Here is a 21,135-nt window from a genome sequence, read left to right as displayed (position 1 = left end):
TACTGGATTACTGACTGGCGTGTGTGTGTGTGTGTGTGTGTGTGTGTGTGTGTGTTCTGTGCTTAAACCTGTCATGCAGGGGTGACTAAACTTTTTCCACCGAGGGCCACATAATGAAAATGAAAGGATGCAAAGGCCACTTTGATATTTTGTATACCAACACATGTAGATATGCTAAGACGTTAAATATATTTCAAGAAAAAATTCTGCATCTCAGCTTTGTGATATTGGTGAAAAGGCGTATTACTAGGATGAAGTTTGGTTTGGGCTCTTTCTTCCCCATTTCCGTACATTTTCTACTTGTAATACTATGACTTGATTTCCATGATATTTTTACTTTATTCCCAATATATATTAAATAATTTCCATACATTTTCTACTCATATTATGACTTAATTCCCGTAATAGTTTGACTTTTTTCCCATAATATTATAACTTACTCCCCAACTTCATTTTCTAAAACGTACAACTTGTTTGTTTCTGATTACGACTTAAAAGAAACCTCTTTAAAAAGAAAATTCAACTCCATGCTACTAAAATGACGTTATTTTTCCTCATAATATTACGAGTTTATTCTCTTAAAATTGTAAAAAATTTTCTCATTCAAATGTGACTTTTTTTTTCATCTTTAATATTTTTGGACTTTACTCTTGTTCAATTACAGCTGTTTTTGCCATTTCCGCTGCTCTTTTCCAACTATTTTTGTAATTATGACCTTATTCCCATAATATTTTCACTTTAGTTCATAACGTAACTTCTTTTCCCCAAACTAATTTCCCAAAAGGCACTTTATTTTGTTTTGTTTCTTTCTCATAATATGACTTTCCCAAAAATATTTTTCTTTAATATTTCAACATGATGCTAAATGATCTTATTTTTCCTCAATATTTACGGCGTTATTCTCGTAAAAATTACAACTTAGATTACAACTCTCGTTTGATTACAATTTTTTTTTCTCTTCATATTTTGACTATTCTGGTAAAATTATTGCAGATTATTCCCATTCGTGCTGCTGAGATATATATATATATATATAATATATATATATTTTTTTTGGTTTCTTGTTAAATTATATTGTTAGAATGTATGACGGGCTGCAAATGGCCCCCAGGCTACCCCTACTGTCACATAATGATTATGCACTTCTCTCACTTTGGCTTCTCCCCACCCCACCTCCGCTGTGACAATGAACACATTGTGCAATGGTGGTGTTTGGCTCTGTGTGTGCAGTGTTTCCCACAGGCCTGCAATCTACTTGTGGTGGCCGTAGCGGGTAATCATCACATTTACATAATTGGCCATGATGCATTTGCAAAAAGTAACTTAAAAAACATGAAAGCAAAACAAATATGTCTCCAACTACAAATTAACGTTCTTCTGTCGCTTCTTTTCGTTGTATTTGTTGTCCAAACAAGACTGCGCCGCCTGTGAGTGCTTTCAGACGGAGCTGGGGCCCACAACAGCACCCGCTGCTCGTTGAGAAGAGCGATACGTGCTTTCATGTCAGATCCGCCAACGGTCTCTTCACTAGATTTGTCGGTAGTCGCTTTTTTGAGTATCTTAAGTCGCTAAGTTGGCAACACCGATCCCTCCTGTTCCATCTTGTTATATTCTCTGGCAGACCAGGTGCATTATATATAATGTGTTTATGAGCACATTAAATGACCACAAATGAATGTTTGGGAAACACTGGTGTGTGTGTGTGTGTGTGTGTGTGCTGCTATTCACAGCATTTTACACCTCAGTGCAGTGCACAGGTTCGAAAAGACACGGCGTGCCTGTTCAACTGATGAGGAAGAAAATATTTTCATTCCTTTTTCTGCATTTGTGCTGTTTTATGTCAATGGAGAAGAATTAATGAATGAGGAGGAGGAGGAGGAGGGTGGCCGTGCAGTTGCCCACAGACCACAATGGTCGGGGTGAGAAAGTGACGTGTCATGCGGTTTTGTATGTGTCACCTGATCACAGGCTAGTTATCACTTTTAGGAGAGACTTTAGACCTACATAACAGCCAGTGATTTTCACCATGTAAACATCACGACAGCAAAGAAGGGAATTGACCACAACATTAGGTACACCTGTGCAGTCAAAACGGATCCAATCTCCGCATGTTCAGTTTTAAGGATATGACATTTTTTTCCTTAGGAACGCAACCAATACTAATTGTTTTACTCTAGTTCATATGTTGACCGAGAACTAATTCAAGAGATTCAAGATTCAAGAGAGATTCAAGAGAGTTTTATTGTCATGTGCATGGTAAAACAGCAGTTATACCATGCAATGAAAATCTTATTCTGTTCATTCTCCCAAGAAAAGAAAGAAAACACAAGAAAGAATAAGAACATAAGAAACATAAACATATGTACCAATAAATTAAGCAACAACAACAGAAGAGACATTAATACAAATAAATAAATAAAGTGCTATGAGTGTGTGCATGTGTTGCGTGTATGAGTGCTTCGTTGAGAAGCCTGATGGCCTGCGGGTAAAAGCTGTTTGCCAGCCTTGTGGTCCTGGACTTCAAACTCCTGTAGCGTCTGCCTGACGGTAGGAGTGTGAATAATGAGTGTTGTGGATGTGTGCTGTCCTTGATGAGGTTGTGTGTTCTGCGTAGGACTCTAGATTTATAAATGTCTTGCAGTGAGGGGAGGGCTGCCCCAACAATGTTCTGTGAGGTCTTGATCACCCGCTGGAGTGCCTTCCTATCACGTGTTGTACAGTTACCGTACCAAACAGTGATGGAGGCGGTAAGGACACTTTCGATAGTGCATCTGTAGAAGCAACTCAGGATTGTGGTGGACATGCCAAATTTCCTCAGTCTTCTCAGGAAGTACAGTCTCCTTTGGGACTTCTTCAGAATTTGTTGGGTGTTGTGAGACCAGGTGAGGTCCTCGCTGATGTGTGTGCCAAGGAACTTGAAGGTTTTCACCCTCTCCACCTCAGTCTCATCAATAAACAGGGGTTTATGCGGCTCCTTTTCCCTTGTTCTTGGGTCGATGATCATCTCTTTAGTCTTATCTGTATTGAGAAGGAGATTGTTATCACGACACCAAGCTATGAGGTCCGCCACCTCTCTTCTGTATGATGTTTCAACACCACCAGTGATCAGACCGATGACTGTAGTGTCATCCGCAAATTTAATGATGCTAGTGTTGTTCTGGGAGGCCACGCAAACGTAGGTGAAGAGCGTGTAGAGGAGCGGACTAAGCACACACCCCTGTGGGGTCCCAGTGCTCACAATTCTTGAGCTGGATGTGCGGTTGTGGACTCTGACTGACTGGGGTCTGCCTGTGAGAAAGTTAAACACCCAGTTACAGAGGGAGGGAGACAGGCCAAGTGTGAGGAGCTTGTTTGTGAGTTTGTGGGGGGCTGACTGTGTTAAATGCAGAGCTATAGTCTATAAATAGCATTCTGACATATGTGTCCTGGCCCTGTAGGTGAGAAAGGGCTGTGTGGATGGCAGTGTTGACTGCATCATCCGTGGACCGGTTCTGGCGATATGCAAACTGTAGAGGGTCCACAGTTGCCGGGATGCTCTTTTTGATGTGGGTCATGACTATTCTTTCAAAGCACTTCATTACAATAGGAGTGAGTGCTATAGGGCGATAGTCATTCAAGCAGGTCACGTTGCTCTTCTTGGGTACGGGCACTATGGTGGTGGACTTAAAGCAGGTCGGTACAGATGCTTGTGCGAGCGACAGGTTAAATATGTCAGCAAGCACATCGGCAATCTCTGATGAGCAAACCCGAAGTGCACGTCCTGAGATGTTGTCTGGGCCTGGTGCTTTTCGTGGGTTTGTTTTGTTCAGAATCCTACGCACATCTGCCGATGTCACCATGAGAGGTGAGTCCTGTGTGCTCCCCAAGTCCAGCCACCCTCTCTGCTCATCAGGAGTTTGGGTGTCAAAGCGGGCATAGAACTCATTCAGCTCATCTGGAAGTGTGGTTTGGCTGGATGTGGCTACGCTACTCCGTTGTCGATAGTCTGTGATGTGCTGGAGCCCCGCCCACATGCCGGGGGTCTGAGGTGGAATAGTAGACCTCCAGCTTCTGTCTGTACTGTCTTTTGGCCTCTCGTATGGACCTCCTCAGGTCATATCTGGCCTTTTTGTAGTCATCAGCGGTGCCCATGACAAATGTAGTCGAACGAGCACGTAGCTTAGCCCTTACATCACAGTTCATCCAGGGTTTTTGGTTAGGGTATTTTCTGTAATACTTGGTGGTGCTAACAGTCTCTATGCATGTGCTGATGTAGCCAGTAACAGCAGAAGCATATTCATCCAAATCAACAGTACAATCTTCCCTCCCCGCTGCAGTTTTAAACACATCCCAGTTTGTGCAGCCAAAGCAGTCCTGAAGTACTTGATCAGTTTCTTCATTCCACACTTTAACAGCTGTACTTACAGGGGGAGCTTGTTTGAGAAGTTGTCTGTATGTTGGATAAAGGAATATAGAGATGTGGTCGGCCTTTCCAAAGTGGGGTCTTGGAACAGCCTTCAAAGCACCTTTCATGTTGCTGTAGACTTGGTCCAGGATGTTATTTTCCCTTGTGGGAAAGCTCACATGCTGGTAATATTTGGGGAGAACAGTCCTGAGGTTGCAGTGGTTGAAATCGCCAGATATAATGACTACAGCATCCGGGTGTTTGGTCTCGTGTTTATCAATGATGTCATGCAGGAGGCCCAGTGCGTTAGCGGTTTTAGCTCGTGGTGGAATGTAAACAGCAGTTAAATACACAGCGCTAAACTCACGAGGCAAATAAAAAGGTCAGCATTTCACCATCAGCAGCTCAATGTCTTGCGAGCAGTGCTTTTCCATCGTCTGTACTTCTGTGCACCACCGTTTGTTTACGTAAACACAGACGCCGCCACCTCTGTGTTTACCGGACTTTACCAGACGCTAAAGTCCGATCTCCCCGGTAAGCAGCAAATGTTTCCAACTGGATCGCCGAGTCCGGTATATCCTCCGTCAGCCAGGTTTCTGTGAAGGTGAGCACACAGCATTCCCTGATCTCACGATGAGCTGTAACCCTTGCTCTTAGTTCGTCCATCTTGTTTTCGAGGGAGCGGACGTTGGCTAGCAGCAGGCTTGGTAGCGGTGGCCTAGTCGCTCTAGCTTTTAGCCTAGCATGCAGGCCGGCCTGCTTGCCTCGTTTACGCCTCGGATGCTTTGCTCGCCGGGTATTCAGCTCACCAGACCCGCAGGCTGCTGCGTTCTCCCGGCGCAGAAGAAAGGCAAAGTCTGAGAGGCTAAATTAAAGTTCATGGTGAACCCTGCCAATGTTCAAAAGTGTCTCTCTGTTGTAATGTACTGCGTGAGTCTGTTGAATGTCCAAAATGAACAATAAAATAGAAAAAAAACGGGAGAGTGTCACAGAGACGTCTGCCACGGAGGACGCCATCTTTGAAGACTTTGAAGACTAATTGGCAGATACCTGGCAGTATCTATTTCAGTCAACTATGGCCATGAATTTATAGTTAGATATAATGGCAGACTTTTAGGTCTAGCTCATGTTTAACGTCTTTATTTGTTGGTGCAGGTGTACCAAACGTGGTGGCTGGTGTGTGTACAGTTTTAAGACACACTCTTCACAACAAGTTAGGGATATGACATTTCAGGATGAACCTAAAATGCACCGTAACCTTCACAGGTGAACCCATTGTGACATTTTCTAAACCTTTGAATGCATATGTCCCAACTGTTCAATGTTTCGGTACTTTTTGCACAGCTTACTGTTCTCTAACAAGGAGATGAACGGCAAAATTCACAACAGATGAACTAGTTTTTCAGTCTCTCTGTATCTCCAATGCATCCTGCTGAAGGCACTCTGTTAGACTCGAATCTCAGCAGCCACTTCCCTCTGAGAACATCCTGTTTGAAGCAAGCAGGCAATTGTCCAGGAAATGTACTCATGGATCACACACACGCACGTTATGAAGTTTGCCATTCAGGACAGCAATCTTGTGCAAAAATTACTTACTCATTAAAATAGACAGTTTAGAGAAAGTCAAAAAGTTAACCAGTAAAGGTGGGTCACATACACGCCCATTTCATTGTAACCTTTAAATTGTTTCAGTAGTATATGTTTGAACTTATATTACACAGTATTGTAACGTTCTACAACTGCCTCAACGGTGTTTTACCACCGGAAAAGGTGGGGTTCACTGCACGAGGCCGCTTCGTAGACTCCATGTCCCACAATGCAACTTGACGTCATCGTCCGAACCGCCTAGCTTGCGCTTTAATGAGGCTTTGTTTTTGACGCGTGGACATGGGTTGTCCCTGAAGTCTACGGCTAGCTGTGTTTATCTTTTTTCTTTAGTATTTTAAGATTATGAGACAAAAATGGAGTATAAGTGGAACCACAACACGCGTGACAAGAAAAGAGATGAAAACGGAAGTAAGGAGCCAACGCCGACGCCACATAACATACATGTTTGGAGACGTGAGTTTCACAAGGTGTTTTTTTTGTATTTTGCTTACGTAGGCGCCAGTTGTTCCGTGCTTGGGTGAAAAGAAAGGAAGTACTTTCGGTCACGGGTTCTTCAAGCCACTCATAATCACAGCTTGATTATTCATCTTTGCATCCGAGGCGTGTACATTGCAAAGATCGTTTAATAGCCTTAACACTAGGGGACGACTTTAATGCGGCAGATCTGCGGATGCTGAGAGCCAGCTGTTCTTTTTTTGTTGTTGAATCCATCCACTGTTTACTTGTAAATACGACAAGGACCGGGATCTAAAACAACTGTAAATAAAGCCATTTTTATCACCAGTCCAAGTCATCATGGAGCAGCCTGTGCCCGCCGAGAGGACCTTGTCAGTGTGCAGCCGTTTGTGTTACGCTGCCGGACATTTTTTAAATGACTTGTGCGCCTCCATGTGGTTCACCTACCTGCTGGTCTACCTGCACTCCGTCCTGGGCCTACAGAGCACTTTTGCAGGTGTGCTGCTGCTCGTCGGCCAGGTAGCAGATGGTGTGTGCACCCCCCTGGTTGGGTATGAATCTGACAGATCTACTGGCAGACATGGGAAGAGAAAAAACTGGCATTTGCTGGGTGAGTAGTGCAAACGTTCTTATTGTATATCAAATTGTGGTAGTTCACACAGTACTTGCAACTCGTGACTTTTATTATTTTTTTTATTAGCCTTTGGCATATGCTAAAAATACAATGAAACTAGAAAAGAGAAAAAATGAGGAGGGGGACAAATAGTAACTTAGAATAAAGTCATAATATTAACTCGAAAACAATGGTAATTGTACAAGTTGTCATTTTACAATAGTTTATTTTGTGAGAAAGTAACAGTTGAAATATGAAAGAAAAAAATAGAAGTCAGAATATGAGAAAAATGAGAAAAATACAAATTTGTACATTAAAAAAACTTGGAAATGTAAATTTTACAGAAATGAATATTAAAGTCATAAGAGAAAAAAGTGGTAATTTTACAAGAAGTCCTGATTTAAGGGGAGAAAAAAGCAAAGTTGAAATATTAAGACTTCAAAAATAACAGAAAAGCAGAGGCTAACAAAAGTGTGTGGAAAATGTGATAATCTGAAAGCTGAAATATTTAAGTATAAAAAAAAATTGGGAGGACGGTAATTTTATGAGAATAAAGTCAAAACACAATTGAAAAGTGATAAAAGAAAAAAGTGGTACTCTTCATTTAAAAAAAAAAAACATTTCTAATAAATTATGGGGGGGAAAAAATCACATTTTAAAGAAAAAAAGATGTTATTGTTTTAATTCAGAATGTTATGAGAAACAAAAAGAAAAAGGTTGAAATATTTGTCAATTTAAAAAAAAAAAAAGGAAAAAGCACTAATTTTACACGAATAAGGTCAACATATTAATAGAATGCATGTTTGGAGGCGAGACACGAGGAAAACAGTTCACGCACGCACATGGCAATATGGCAAAAAAAATAATTAATTCCAGGATGATCAGTCGCTCTCCACCACAGGTCCAGATCTAATCAGCCAAGGAATCCCACTTCTGACACCAAATTGTTGAAAAAAAAAAATCCTTCAGAAAAGAGTGCCTGACATAAAGACAGGGAGTTTGCGCAGTTTATTTCTTTTGCAAAAGAGGTCAGACATCATACAGAAACATACAGCGTGCATGGCTGCATTCTGCAGATGTCTGGCCAAGAGTGGCCGCCTGACCTAAAACTCTTACACTCCATAGCATGCAAATGAATTACATTGTAAAGAAAGGACACATTCTTGGTGCCACTCCGTCTACAAGGTAAGTCTAAAGAACTTACATCACAAGGAGACTTCCTGACTGCATGCCCTTATAATTCATGCATGCAAATGAATTACATTGTTACGGAAAAGAATTACTCCTTTTGAAGCCTTTCTGTCTATGTCACCAAAGGTAATATTTTGGTGTCAACAGATGTTTTCAGGACCCCTACTGGTACTTACTGGGGATGCATCCTCTGAGAGAGAGCCCGATTAAACAATGGTATCCTTGTGGGTCCTTCAACTGACCTGCTGTAATTAAATTTACATGAAGAGACACCCTGTATTGAAATGTAACCCCAGTATACATACTGAAATAACATGCGACTGAAGTAATATCTGTAAATTACACATTTTTCCACCACAAGACGCATTACCGCACCTGCCATTTTGGAGAGTGTCCCAGAGTTACAAACGTTAAACGGCAACCGGATCGGCCCGATCTCGTGGCGGAAGCCGATGTTATCCGATCTTCAAAATACAGCGGATCGGCGGAGATCAGATCGGGCCATCCGAAGCACTGCATATGTTACAATGTGCAAATCGACAGCTGTTACAAACTCAAAAGAAACTCAAAAATGGTTTCTTTCATGCACTTTCTGCTGATTATTTGTGATTATTTCATTCAGGGTCACAGGTGAGCTGGAGCCTATCTCTGCTGACCGTTTCCTTGGCAGTCAGAAATGGTGTTCCTCAGTAGTCAAAGTTGTGTTTGAATGGCATTTCTTGCAATAGACCAAGAAATGTATTTTTTTTTTTTTCCTTTTCGAAGGCATAGAGCAGCATCCGCATGTAATTTAGCGTGATGTCAGGTTATAGCATCCCACAAGTCTTCCAAATTTCTAATTCCTAACTTCGTAGGTTAAATTCATCTCAAATGTAGTATTTTTTACAACTGACTTAATTTTTATCATACAAGTATGTGTGCCTTCCACAAGTGCCCCCCTTTTTCAGTTACATCGATACCGTAACGTACCAAATACGGTTTCTTCCGCTTCATAGGTTATCGCGCAATCCCCGTATCGTTTGCAATAATATTGTATGTCAGAAGCGAAGTTAATTGTTCTATCCTTGTGAGGTTGTCAAGGATATTCATGTGTACAGTATATATGCTAATAACGACAAAATGTCTTTTACTAAACAATTCTCTGTCTCCTCGACAGGAACCATTTGTGTTCTTCTGTCTTTCCCGTTCATTTTCAACCCGTGCTTGGCCTGCTCCACTAACACCCCCCAGTGGGCCGAGGTCATCTACTTCGTCCCCTTCATCATTATCTTCCAGTTTGGATGGGCGGCCACTCAGATCTCACACCTGTCCCTCATTCCAGAGCTGGTTTCTGGTGAGAGCGCCAAGGTGGAGCTCACCGCGTTCAGGTGGGTTTCACAACACTATGGATGGTCCTGGATGCCTAAAAAAAAAAAAAGAGCATCTTGAGTATTAGAAATGCATTCCAATCGGGTGTTTCCATAGTAATAGTCAGCACACTGCAAAAAATCAAATACAAGGAAGGTAAAAATACGAATAATTTTTTTTGGATACTTTCTACTATTGTGCTTATTTTCAACGGCAGCTTGGGGCTTTTGCGTGATCTCCTTTTGCCTAAATTATTCTGTCACTCCCACAGTTCCAACACTGAACACTGTAAAATGCGGATGAGCTCGTAAAACAAGTTGTTGTTTCTTTACAGGCGTGGAAAAAATTCACGTACGGGCTACTAGAAAACAATCCTTGCTGCAAAAACACATTGCTAGTACATGCACACTAAGAACGTACTCTGGTCAGTGAATTTGTGTTATGGAAGTAATGTCTCCACTGGTCACAGTACACAGATATTCAGTGGCGCGCACACACAAACACAGAAATGACCAAAAACACCATATAACCAATGCAAAATATCCCAAATGATAAAAACTCACACAAACCCCCAAAACAACTGCATGAGAGAAATGCTGCAACTTCACTGAACAAAACAGAAGTCAGCCAGGCTACTTCTATCTGTCTTTAACAACTTTGCATTTCATTACATTTTCTTCCGCTTATCCGGGTCTGGGTCGCGAGGACAGCAGTCTCAGTAGGGAAGTTCAGACTTCCCGGTCACCGGCCACCTCTTCCAGTTCCACCGGGAGGACACCAAGGGGTTCCCAGGCCAGCTGTGAGACAGGATCCCTCCATTGCGTACTAGGTCTGCCCCACGGCCTTCTCCCGGCTGGGCATGCCCAGACCACCTCACCAGGAAGGCGTCCGGTAAGCATCTGGACTAGATGCCCGAGACACCTTAACTGGCTCCTCTCAATGTGAAGGAGCTGCGGCTCCGCTCTGAGCCCCTCCCTGATGATGGAGCTCCTCACCCTATCTCTAAGGGTGAGCCCAGCGACCCTATGGAGGAAACTAATTTCAGCCGCTTGTGTCCACAATTTTGTTCTTTCCGTCATGACCCAAAGCTCATGACCATAGGTGAGGGTGGGAACATAGATCCACCGGTAAATTGAGAGCTTCGCCTTCCAACTCAGTTCTCTCTTCACCACAACAGTCCGGTACAGCGACCGCTCCAACCTCCCCTCACTCGTCAACAAGACACCGAGATATTTGACCTCACTCCCAACCCACCATGGCCTCGGATTGCGCTGGGTCTCATCCCAGAAGCTGCAAAACGCCCCACTAAACACTGAAGGTCACAGCCTGATGAGGCCATCAGGACCACATCGTCTGTGAATAGCAGAGACGAAATCCCAAGGCCCCCAAACTAGACTCCCTGAACACCTTGGCCTTAACAATTTAAGATGTAATATTTAATAGTATTATAGAGCTACTGATTTTTACGGCCCAGTGTTTAACAAACACATAAAGAAAAATGTACCTTTTCATTCTGCCGTCTTTTTGTCTGGGCATCTATCTACCTGTATGTATTAGGTCAGCATTTATGCTAAGCATGAAGCTGTTTTGGGAAATTCCTGGTTATGTCATGGTTATGGTACATTTTATACAATTGTGTATGAGGTCTTCTCCTGTCAAATGCTTTCAAGTGCTTGCTTTTAAGTCTTGCTTTCCTTCATAACCTCCTGACTACTGACCTTGAACACAGTTAGATCCCTTTTGAAGCCTTTATACTCGTTGTGCGTGCAACTAAGGAAATGTCAGCAAAATCCTGCAAGATCAGCTGAGCTTTTATTCGGGGTTAATCAGTTACTTGAATTGTGGGCAGCCGTGTACACGCGACTATTTAACATTTGCATGTGATTGTAGAGGTAATGCACAGTCGTATTCATTTTTTACCTTCACTGAAAATCACAAAAATATTGTATATCCCTCAAGTCACATTGCTCTTCTAGCAGCATCTATTTCTCCAGACACAATGTGCCGTTTGTGCACTTTTTTGGTTTTCTTATGTGATTTACTTCACTCTTTGTCATTTATGGTTTGGTGTCAAACCACAGACAAAAATAGCCCCCAGAAAAATCCTTTTCTTGTGGTTACCCATTCCTTCTTAGCCAGTGACGTCGGAAACAGAAGTGGTGCTGTGATGAAGGAACCTCTGCACGTGCTACTTGACTACATTGTCATATAAATAGCACAAATGTTACTTTATCTGCTTCGTTGGTGACACCACAAGTGATTCCATTTCTGCCGCAGATACGCCTTCACTGTGGTGGCCAACATCACCGTGTACGCTGTGGCCTGGTTGCTCTTTCATTTCCAGGCTCAACATGACATGGACATCACAGACAACCTGGGCCGGGCCGACATCCCTCTGTTTAGGGTAAGATAAGAAATGCTCTGTGGTGACTGCATTGAAGAACCATTTTTCCTCACTTATCTTGACAGCTATGTACAAGCTGAGGTGACTTAAGATTTTTCTCCATACAACAGATGCTGGCTTTCATCCTACTGGCCATTGGAGCAGTGTTCTCCTTAATATTCCACGCCGGCACAAAAGAAAAGTCAAGAACAGTGGGAGAAGATCCGCTGCTCGCTCCTTCCCCTGATGAGGAAGTGTTGCCTCTTCAAGTGTTTCAGTGGCAACACTGGCTAAAAGAGCCTTCTTTCTACCAGGTGACCTTATTGTTCACTAATGCCTTCTTACATTAGGGGTATCTAAAACAGTCCAATATAGGTGAAGATACGCGAAGCAGCAGTGTGTAAAAGGTAGACATTTTTATGGATGTATCAATTATTTGTGCTTTTTTTTGCCATTTGCTGGTGGCCCTGGAACGTAACCCCTGCGAAAAGTGGGGCTCTACTATACAGTCATCCCTCGCCACATTGCGGCTGGAATTTTGAGGCTTCACTCTATCACGTTTATTCCAAAAACACATTAATTAATAAATCATGTAGTTTTGTGGTTGAATTTGACCTTAAATGTGCACATTTAAGTCATTTTTATGTATTCTTTGCCTAAATTAAGCATTTTCAAGTAGAACAATGGCTAAATTAACTGAAATGCAAATAATGTAAATTCTGGTGTATAAGCCACACCCACTAAATTTAGAGGAAAAAACAGATGTGTACATATATAAGCCACACCGGTGTATAAGCCGCACGCATCCACATCATAAAATGGCATATTGTGGCATGCACGAGTCTGAGAGGACCAGGTAGCTCTTTATTTGACAGAAGCCAATCATGAGCTATGTAAAAACTCAGGACAAGCTTGTCAACCAATTGGAAATTTCAGGAGGTCATTACTCAATATGACAGTCTGACTCACGGTGTCATCTTACAAACACTAAACTCATCACACAGCAACTTAACACTCAAAAGGTACTGTATACCCAATAAATATACAAACATGTACCAATATGATAGTGTAATTTCATGTCTAGAGGGCTCTTATGTTAAAAAGCGTAATTTCGAAGGCTGTAAACAGGTTTTCTATGCTCGAACTACGATAATCTTAGATTTATAAATAAGGAATCCTAATTCATGGAAATTCGCTTACTGTATAAGTTTTGTTATGAGTTCCTATTGTATTTGCATGAATTTATTGCCAGCCAGTGTGTAAATCAGATCCACACACTACTAAACCTTGTTGACATGGGGTTAGAGACGGAAATAACTCTGGAGATGTTAGATATTTGTCAGATATGTGTAAATGAGTATCACCTCTGCAGTACTTACTTTACTGTTGTGCCACCTAGTGGTTATGTCTTTAATTGGCGCGCCATCAGCTTCATTTATTATTCTTACTCATGATTTAAATGGGTTAGGTAGGGTCAATAATACGGTAGCCGATAGGTACCCTTGTTGTCTATCATACAATATAGCCAGAAATGAGAGCTGGGCATTTTAGCAGAAACTCTGTGGTTAGTTAGCACTTAATCCTCACAGCAGGAGGGTTTGGGTTATGGGGAAAAAAAAAACACATGATTAAAAAATGTTTGACCAAATCCTGCAAATATCAACAAAATGATATTCCTCGTTGATTTACTTTGATACCAGGTGGCCTTTCTGTACATGTGCACAAGACTGATAGCCAACCTGTCCCAGTCGTACATCTCTGTTTACCTCACCAACTCTCTGATGCTACCAAAGGTAGGCGTATGCACCGCTCCACCGTCAACACTGTTTGTTGTCGCCTAACGTGCACCTTCTCCCCTCAGAACTTTATTGCCATTATACCGCTGGTGATGTACGTCAGTGGATTCGTTAGCTCGCTGGCTATGAAGCCCATCAGCAAGCTTGTAGGCATCAGTGTGAGTACAACAGCATTGCACATATGGTGTATTTCTGTACATATCATTGGTAGGTAAAGTGAGTAAATGATACCAAAAAAAATGAAATTGACTGACAGCTTTGCAAATTGATGATCATTAAATATTTTCCTCTTGTTTTTGGTAATGGGAGAAGAAGATGGAAAATATTTGCCGTCTTCTGTCTGTGTATATAAGTGCATGTGATGTCATACAGTGGAGCCTCGGCTAATCTGGCGTACAGACCCCGCCACAATTTTGCCTCTTATTTGCGTGCATTCTCCGGTTAGTGTACAATATGGCAAACATCTTGTTGTGTTATTAATACACTGAATGAGTCCGGCTGTATTCTTAATGTATCTTTTTAATCAGAAATGTTTTATACAAAAAACAGAACAGAACAGAAGTCGCCCGTCTGTGATGTCATCAGGGATCGATTCAAAATTGTTAAACCAAAACACGTTTTTATAGTTTTGTAATTATAGTTGCGCATGCATCAAACAATTGTAAATTCATATAAATGACGAATGAAAGGGGTAAATTAACATTTAAGGTTCCTTTTACTTTCATTGAAGACTACTGTTCCCCAAAGATGAGATGACACCACACGGACACCATCTTCCTGTTTTGTCATGAGCTATTTCTTGAATTCCATAGTGTTTCTAGATTAGATTTGATTAGATTGTACTTTATTTAGCACACAACAGGGAAATTTAAATGTTACAGCAGCAGAAAGATACAAAAAGCACAATATACCAAATACCTATACAGAAAAGATAAACTATCTACGATGACAAATGTACTATAAACAAATAAAATAAAGAAATAAATGTAGGCGCTGAAGGTATTGAACAGTGAAGTGATGTTGTAAATGAATAAATAGTAATGCACATGTTGACAGTTAGGTGTCATAAATATATATACGCACATGTTAATTTGTAGTTGTTGGGTATTCACATGAAAAATGAAGAAAAATCTATTGCACATTATACAAAAACTGTTTTGGAAGTAGAAATTGCTTTAATTCTCACCTTTATCAAAATGCTCGTGCTATGCAACTTTCTTGGGCTCAATTTTGGGTTACAGTATTGAGGTGGGAAACACTATTGAATTTAAGAAATATCTCATTACAAAACAAGAAGGTGGTGGTGGTTGATCTCGCTGCCACATCGTGTCTTTGGGGACAGTCACGTCAAAAACCCCATCTTTAGTGAAGGTAAAAGTAACCTTAAATGTTCATTTATCCCTTTCATTCATCATTTATATGTGTTTATATGCAGGTGGAATTTTCTGCATGTAAAACTATCATTTTCCAACTATAAAAACATGTTTTGTGTTAAAATGCTTGGCTTTCTGGAACAGATAAATTGGGTTTACATTATTTCTTATTGGAAAAATTGTTTGTCTGGGTTACAGTCAGACCTTCTTGAATGAATTAATGACTCTAACCAAGGTTGTGCTATATTCATACCTGAAAGTTTGAAGAATATTTAATCAAAAATAACTGTTTGAGGTTTTAAAAAAAAGACATGCCCCAATTTGACCTCATTTATTTCAACACAGGCCACAATATTAGACACACCTGAACCATCTGAGGAGAGCTGTTGTTTTTGCCAAGACACCTTTTGACATTGCCAGTCAAGCAGAACCTTCAGTTATAGTTACACACCACTGCTACACACAATTGTACGCATTGTGTTCAATTAATACTTGGGAGCACAGCTATACAGCAGCATACCGAATGTGCAGCTGTGAAACCGCTTTTATCAGCTCCATAACTTCATTTCTGCGATGAATAGTGTCTTGTAGCCAACGGACGATGAACGCATGATGTTTCAATGAGACGTACATTTCAGATGATGTATTTTGCCGGCCTGCTGCTGGTGATCGGCTTTGCCATCTGGGTGATTTTGGACAAAAACATGGGAGCTGACAGCATCTATGGCGCGGCGGTGCTGCTGGGAGCCGGGTCAGCCATCATCCTGGTTATGTCTCTGTCCATGACCGCCAAACTCATCGGGGAGCATACGGTAGGTTGAGGGAGGATACAGAAACACTCACGAACCTAACACCCACAGGCAACCTGCTGAAAAAGATAAGCAGAATTTGCCCTGCTGAGTCATGGCTGGGGAGTTACGACACTTTTCCTTTTTATTTAAAAAGGATTCCCCAAGAAAACAATATCACATGACTCTTCTGAATGACAAACAGAGAATGGAATTGGTGGTTTAATCAGAACTCCACAAACATGCGGCTCAGCCTTTGACTAGCGGGAGTCATGACTAGCGATGGTGCTAAGAACACGAAGAACACTTTTTGCATAAAAAGTAATCAGAAAACTGTAATTTTAAACACTGTAGTGTGTCCATCCTGAAAAATTATGGAAAAGTACTTCTGGCAGCACTCAAGTGTGTTGCTGAGTGGCCTAATAATCGGTTGAATGATTGTTTAAATCTGTTAAAAATGTGAAATTAATTTTCAAATGGAGTGCACAGCAGAGGCGCTGTTGAATTAGTCTCACCTACTTTGTCGTCCCAAGGAAGTTGAGGTAGAGCCAGGCAGACTTTTACTATGGCACAACTCATCCAGGCACCATTGTTTTGTTTATTAAAGTACAGTACATTTGTTTTTGTTTTTTTATATATACACATTCTGGGACCACCAGTGGATAACAAAAATCCGCAAAAATGTCTATTTTTGACACATGGCTTGCTTTCCCTGCCCCTCTAAACCCTCCTACTAGCTTGACGTTGATGTTCTCCTCTGATTTTGGGTCAACAAGAATGACCGTCTTAATTACTAGATTAGATTCAAGTGCAGAGCCTTCACTTTAATATGCCGCACACACTTATTAAACCAATTTTAAATGATAAAATGTATAGGTACTCACTACTAATGAATGATAATGTAAGATGATTGATGAACGGATGAAATCAGAATGTAGAAGCTATATAAAGTTTCACTTTTGCGTTTCACCCCGAGACCCGAATGAGGATAAGCGGCATAGAAAACGGATGGATGGACCGACTTTTGCATTTCATAGCAACTATGCTGAATTCAGGGACGACCGAGCAAAATGTGAAATTGCAAAGTTTACATAAACTTGTCAAAAAAAAAAATTATTAGCGGTACTGCATTCTGTACATCTTACCTGTATTGTTACATACAGTGGTGTGAAAAAAATATTGCAGATTTTTTTTTTTTTTGTGCATGTTTGTCACACTTAAATGTTTCTGATTCCATCCATCTTCAATGTCGCTTATCCTCACTAGGGTCGCGGGTATCCTATCCCAGCTGACTTTGGGCGAGAGGCGGTGTACACCCTGGACTGGTCGCCAGTCAATCGCAGGGCATGTTTCAGATCATCAAGCAAATTTAAATCTTAGTCAATGACAACACAACTGAAGACAAAATGCATTTTTTAAATGAAACGTTTTATTATTAAGGGAGAAAAAAAATCCAATCCTGCATGGCCCTGTGTGAAAAAGTGGTTGCCCACTTTGTACTTACTTTGCACCCGCCCCCCGTTAAAATTTAACTGAGATTAATTGAGATCTATCTATGGAAAAGGTTATAAAGCGATTTCTAAAGCATTGGGACTCCAGCGAACCACAGTGAGAGCCATTATCCACAAATGACGAAAACATGGAACAGTGGTGAACCTTCACAGGAGTAGCCGGCCAACCCAAATTACCCCAAGAGCGCAGCGATGACTCATCCAAGAGGTCACAAAAGACCCCACAACAACGTCCAAAAAACTGCAGGCCTCACTTGCCTCAGTTAAGGTCAGTGTTCATGACTCCACCATAAGAAAGACACTGGGCAAAAACGGCTTGAATGGCAGAGTTCCAAGACGAAAACCACTGCTGAACAAAAAGAACATTAAGGCTCGTCTCAATTTTGCCAGAAAACATCTTGATGATCCCCAAGACCTTTGGGAAAATACTCTGTGGTCTGATGAGATGCTTTGACACAAAGAGATAAAAGAGCAGACAGGTGGTCTGGTGTGGTCTTTCGAGTTAGATTTCCTCCCATTGTGATTTACTACAATGCTGATGTCATGTCTTTTTTGGCAGCAAAGTGGAGCCTTTGTTTATGGCTCAATGAGCTTCACAGACAAAGTGGCCAATGGCGTGGGAGTCATTGTCATCCAGAGCATCAGGCCATGCAGGTGAGACTCACTTCTCCTTACAAGCCCATCTTGTCACATGGATAAATGCTAAGTTGCTTCGTCTGAAGCTCTAGTGTTCAAAGGGGGGACATTGCTTCAGTGGTCTTGAGATGCATTCATTCATTCTTTAGTACATGATGTGAGCTGGAGCCTATCCCAGCTGACTTGTGAGAGGTGGGGTACACACTGGACGGGTCACCAGTCGATCACAGGCCATGTAGACGAACAATTATTAACACCTATGGACAATATGGAGTGTCCGTATAACCCAACATGCATGTTTTGAGCCTGTGGGAGGAAACCAGAGCACCTGGAGAAAACTCAAGTTTGAAGCATTATAATTCAGACAGATAAAGCAGTCATTCCCAACCTGTTCTACGGCACTTTAGTGTGCCATGAGAGATGTGCCGCAGGAAATGATTCACTTAAATTTCACTTAATTGGTCCGAAAATGATCCAAAAAATTATTTACGACACATAAATCTTTTTTTGCCCATCAACTACGCCAGTGACGCAAAGTGCCAGGCAGAACAATTAAATGTTCTTCCACGAGATGGCAGAAGGTTGAGTACATGTTTAACCTATGTATCCACCTGTTCCCAATAGAATAAGTCATATGGCACGCTTGGCGCAGTGTTGCCAACTAGACGATTTTGTCGCTAGATCTGGCGACATTTCAACCTCCCTTGACGACATATTTTCTCAAAAGCGACTAGCAACAAATCTAGCAACTTTTTTTGGCGTCATTGGACACTTTGCTAGTATGGTGAAAGCACGTATTGTTCTCACTGAGCGGCGGCGGGTGCTGTTGACAGGTCTGCCCCTCCAAAGGCAGTCACAAGCCATGATGTGGAGCTCGACGCATCGAAAATGCTAATTAATTGCTATTGCATATATTGACCAGAAGAGTGTGCCTCTCACGAACCATGTTAATGTGAGCCATAGAATAAAGACAGCATAAATTGCTGTTCAATTGTGTTAATTTTAATAAGTTCTCAATAGCCAACATGTGACGGGAGAACTTGGAGAGGCCCTGAGAGATAAAACATTAAAGTTGTTGTATTTTGATGAAATGATGGCCAATTTAAAATGAACAAACCAAGAGTACAGTTTATTTGTAGTTCTAAATGTAATTAAGGAGTTTTTACTCACTTTTTTTGTCTCTCCTCTGAGGTTATGCTTTTTTCTACAACATTTTACAACATCATATGTGAATGTCATCATCTAGGGACTTCTAGGACAGCCAATAGCTACTTTTCTTACTAAGAAGTTGGCAACAGTGGCTTGGTGGTGTGCCGTGAGATTATTCTCATGGGTGCAGGCAGGGCCGGCAGCATACACAGACTGCAGAAGAGTGTAACTCAGTAGAAATTACATAGAAAGTAAAAAATTATATGTAAATGGGGGGAAAGTTGGGACAATTCCAAGGGCCCAGGACAGGGGCCCCAGTAAATAATTTTGCTATCTGTTTCTGATGTCTTTTTGTAATACAGTCAGAAAACTATTAAAACAATATCTTGTATTTGGTAGTAACAGTTAAATATCCACATTGACCAAAAGGAAAGTTCCATATTGACTGACCATCCCCGCTATAGCTACATGAAATGGTTTGGTCCACTACTAACCTCACTGTATGTAGCTGCCCAAGGGGATTTTTTTTTTCAGGGGGGCCCCTGATTGCAATATATTGCCATATATTTTTAAAAATTTGTTTTTTCATTGTGCTTTTCTTATAATAAGTTTTGTCTTATCTCGTTCTCGTAGACCCAATCCCGTGTATTGTCTCGAGTGTCTCGTGACACCCCGAGTATTTACTGATTTATGAGAAACAAATTATTTCAGAAGTGAAGGGGAAGACATACTGTACTAAGTTCATGATTGTTTTTCTTACAAGGCTGTCTTTCCGTCTTTTTTCTCACCCACAGCACAGAGGCATGCTGCCCAGCGTGTATATGGTTTTATCGTGATGTCATGGCAACGGTAACTGGGGGCGTGGCTGTGGCTGCAGCACTTTGCCTGGTAACAATTCTCATCTGGCCAATCAAGACCAGGAAAACTGCATCATAATAATATATTATTATTATTATTAAACTGTGCATATATAGATTTGACACAATTCCAATTGATGTTATATACAAGTGTGCTTGATGTCTTTTTGGATGCCTTTATAATACTAAATTATATTTGCGCACAATTTACTTTGCTTTATTTGTTGTTTTTACCGAGTATTCTTGTTTTTTTTACAAGTGAAACAAAATGTTATAAGGTCAAATGCAGTGAATGAATATATGTAACCTCATTTCCCTGTGAAGTTGTACAGATGAAAGACACAATTTAAATGTTTATTTTCAAAGGAACTGACATGCAACTATGTACAATTAAACACACTAAAGGCCAAACAATAAAAGCTGTGATTACAGTGTGACAGTATGTTGAGTGTGACTGAATATCTGAGTGAAAGCGGAGTTATTAGAAATAACTCAGTTAGCCACATTAAAATCAAACAGCCAGACTTTACACAGGTCCACTGGGGGAAAATAAGTATTTGATCCATTGCCGATTGTGTAAGTTTACCCCCCTACAAAAATATTAACATGCCAGAATTTTGATGGCACAATTATTGTGACAGAGAGAGATGGTATGTAACTAAAATATAATGTAAGGGGTGTACCCACTAGTGAGATACTGTATAAAATAACTGTCTCAACAAATGCAATATTGTGATTGTAGTATAGTTGCGTACTGGATCATACTTATAAAAAATTTAAAATGAAGTAGTTAAAGTATTAGAGACACCTGTCAGTGTGTTATTTCTAATTTGAATGTGCTGGTGTATGCTATACAGTGAAATGTGGCAAGGGGATTATTGTGAACCATTGAAGGGATTCATTTGTATATTTGTTAATAAAGTGTAATAATTATATTTAAAAAAATAAAATATGATTAAAAATAATAAAATAGAAGAAAAGATGTGCATAATGTGGAGGTTTGTGGTGAAATTTTTATCTGAAGTTAATGATTGATTTCATTC

General features: G+C 40.9%; 1 protein-coding gene across 2 annotated transcripts; it reads left to right on the top strand.

Moving 5' to 3' along the window:
- Window positions 1-124: 124 nt before the first annotated feature.
- mfsd12b (major facilitator superfamily domain containing 12b) lies at window positions 125-21,008 on the top strand. 2 transcript variants are annotated; one of them, XM_054790701.1, is made up of 10 exons: window positions 125-6,400; window positions 6,488-7,058; window positions 9,409-9,619; window positions 11,877-12,003; window positions 12,114-12,296; window positions 13,683-13,775; window positions 13,844-13,936; window positions 15,790-15,963; window positions 18,010-18,104; window positions 20,030-21,008. In XM_054790701.1, exons 2-10 carry the CDS (start codon window positions 6,788-6,790, stop codon window positions 20,169-20,171), a joined length of 1,389 nt encoding a protein of 462 aa, XP_054646676.1. In that variant the 5' UTR covers window positions 125-6,400; window positions 6,488-6,787; the 3' UTR covers window positions 20,172-21,008. The 2 variants fall into 2 exon arrangements, with proteins under 2 accessions (XP_054646676.1, XP_054646675.1); XM_054790700.1 differs by having other exon boundaries at window positions 125-7,058.
- The last annotated feature ends 127 nt before the right edge of the window (window positions 21,009-21,135 follow it).

Source organism: Dunckerocampus dactyliophorus, chromosome 10 (genome assembly GCF_027744805.1).
Source record: "Dunckerocampus dactyliophorus isolate RoL2022-P2 chromosome 10, RoL_Ddac_1.1, whole genome shotgun sequence".
Classification (NCBI taxonomy): domain Eukaryota; kingdom Metazoa; phylum Chordata; class Actinopteri; order Syngnathiformes; family Syngnathidae; genus Dunckerocampus; species Dunckerocampus dactyliophorus.
This window is presented reverse-complemented; position numbering and strand designations above follow the sequence as displayed.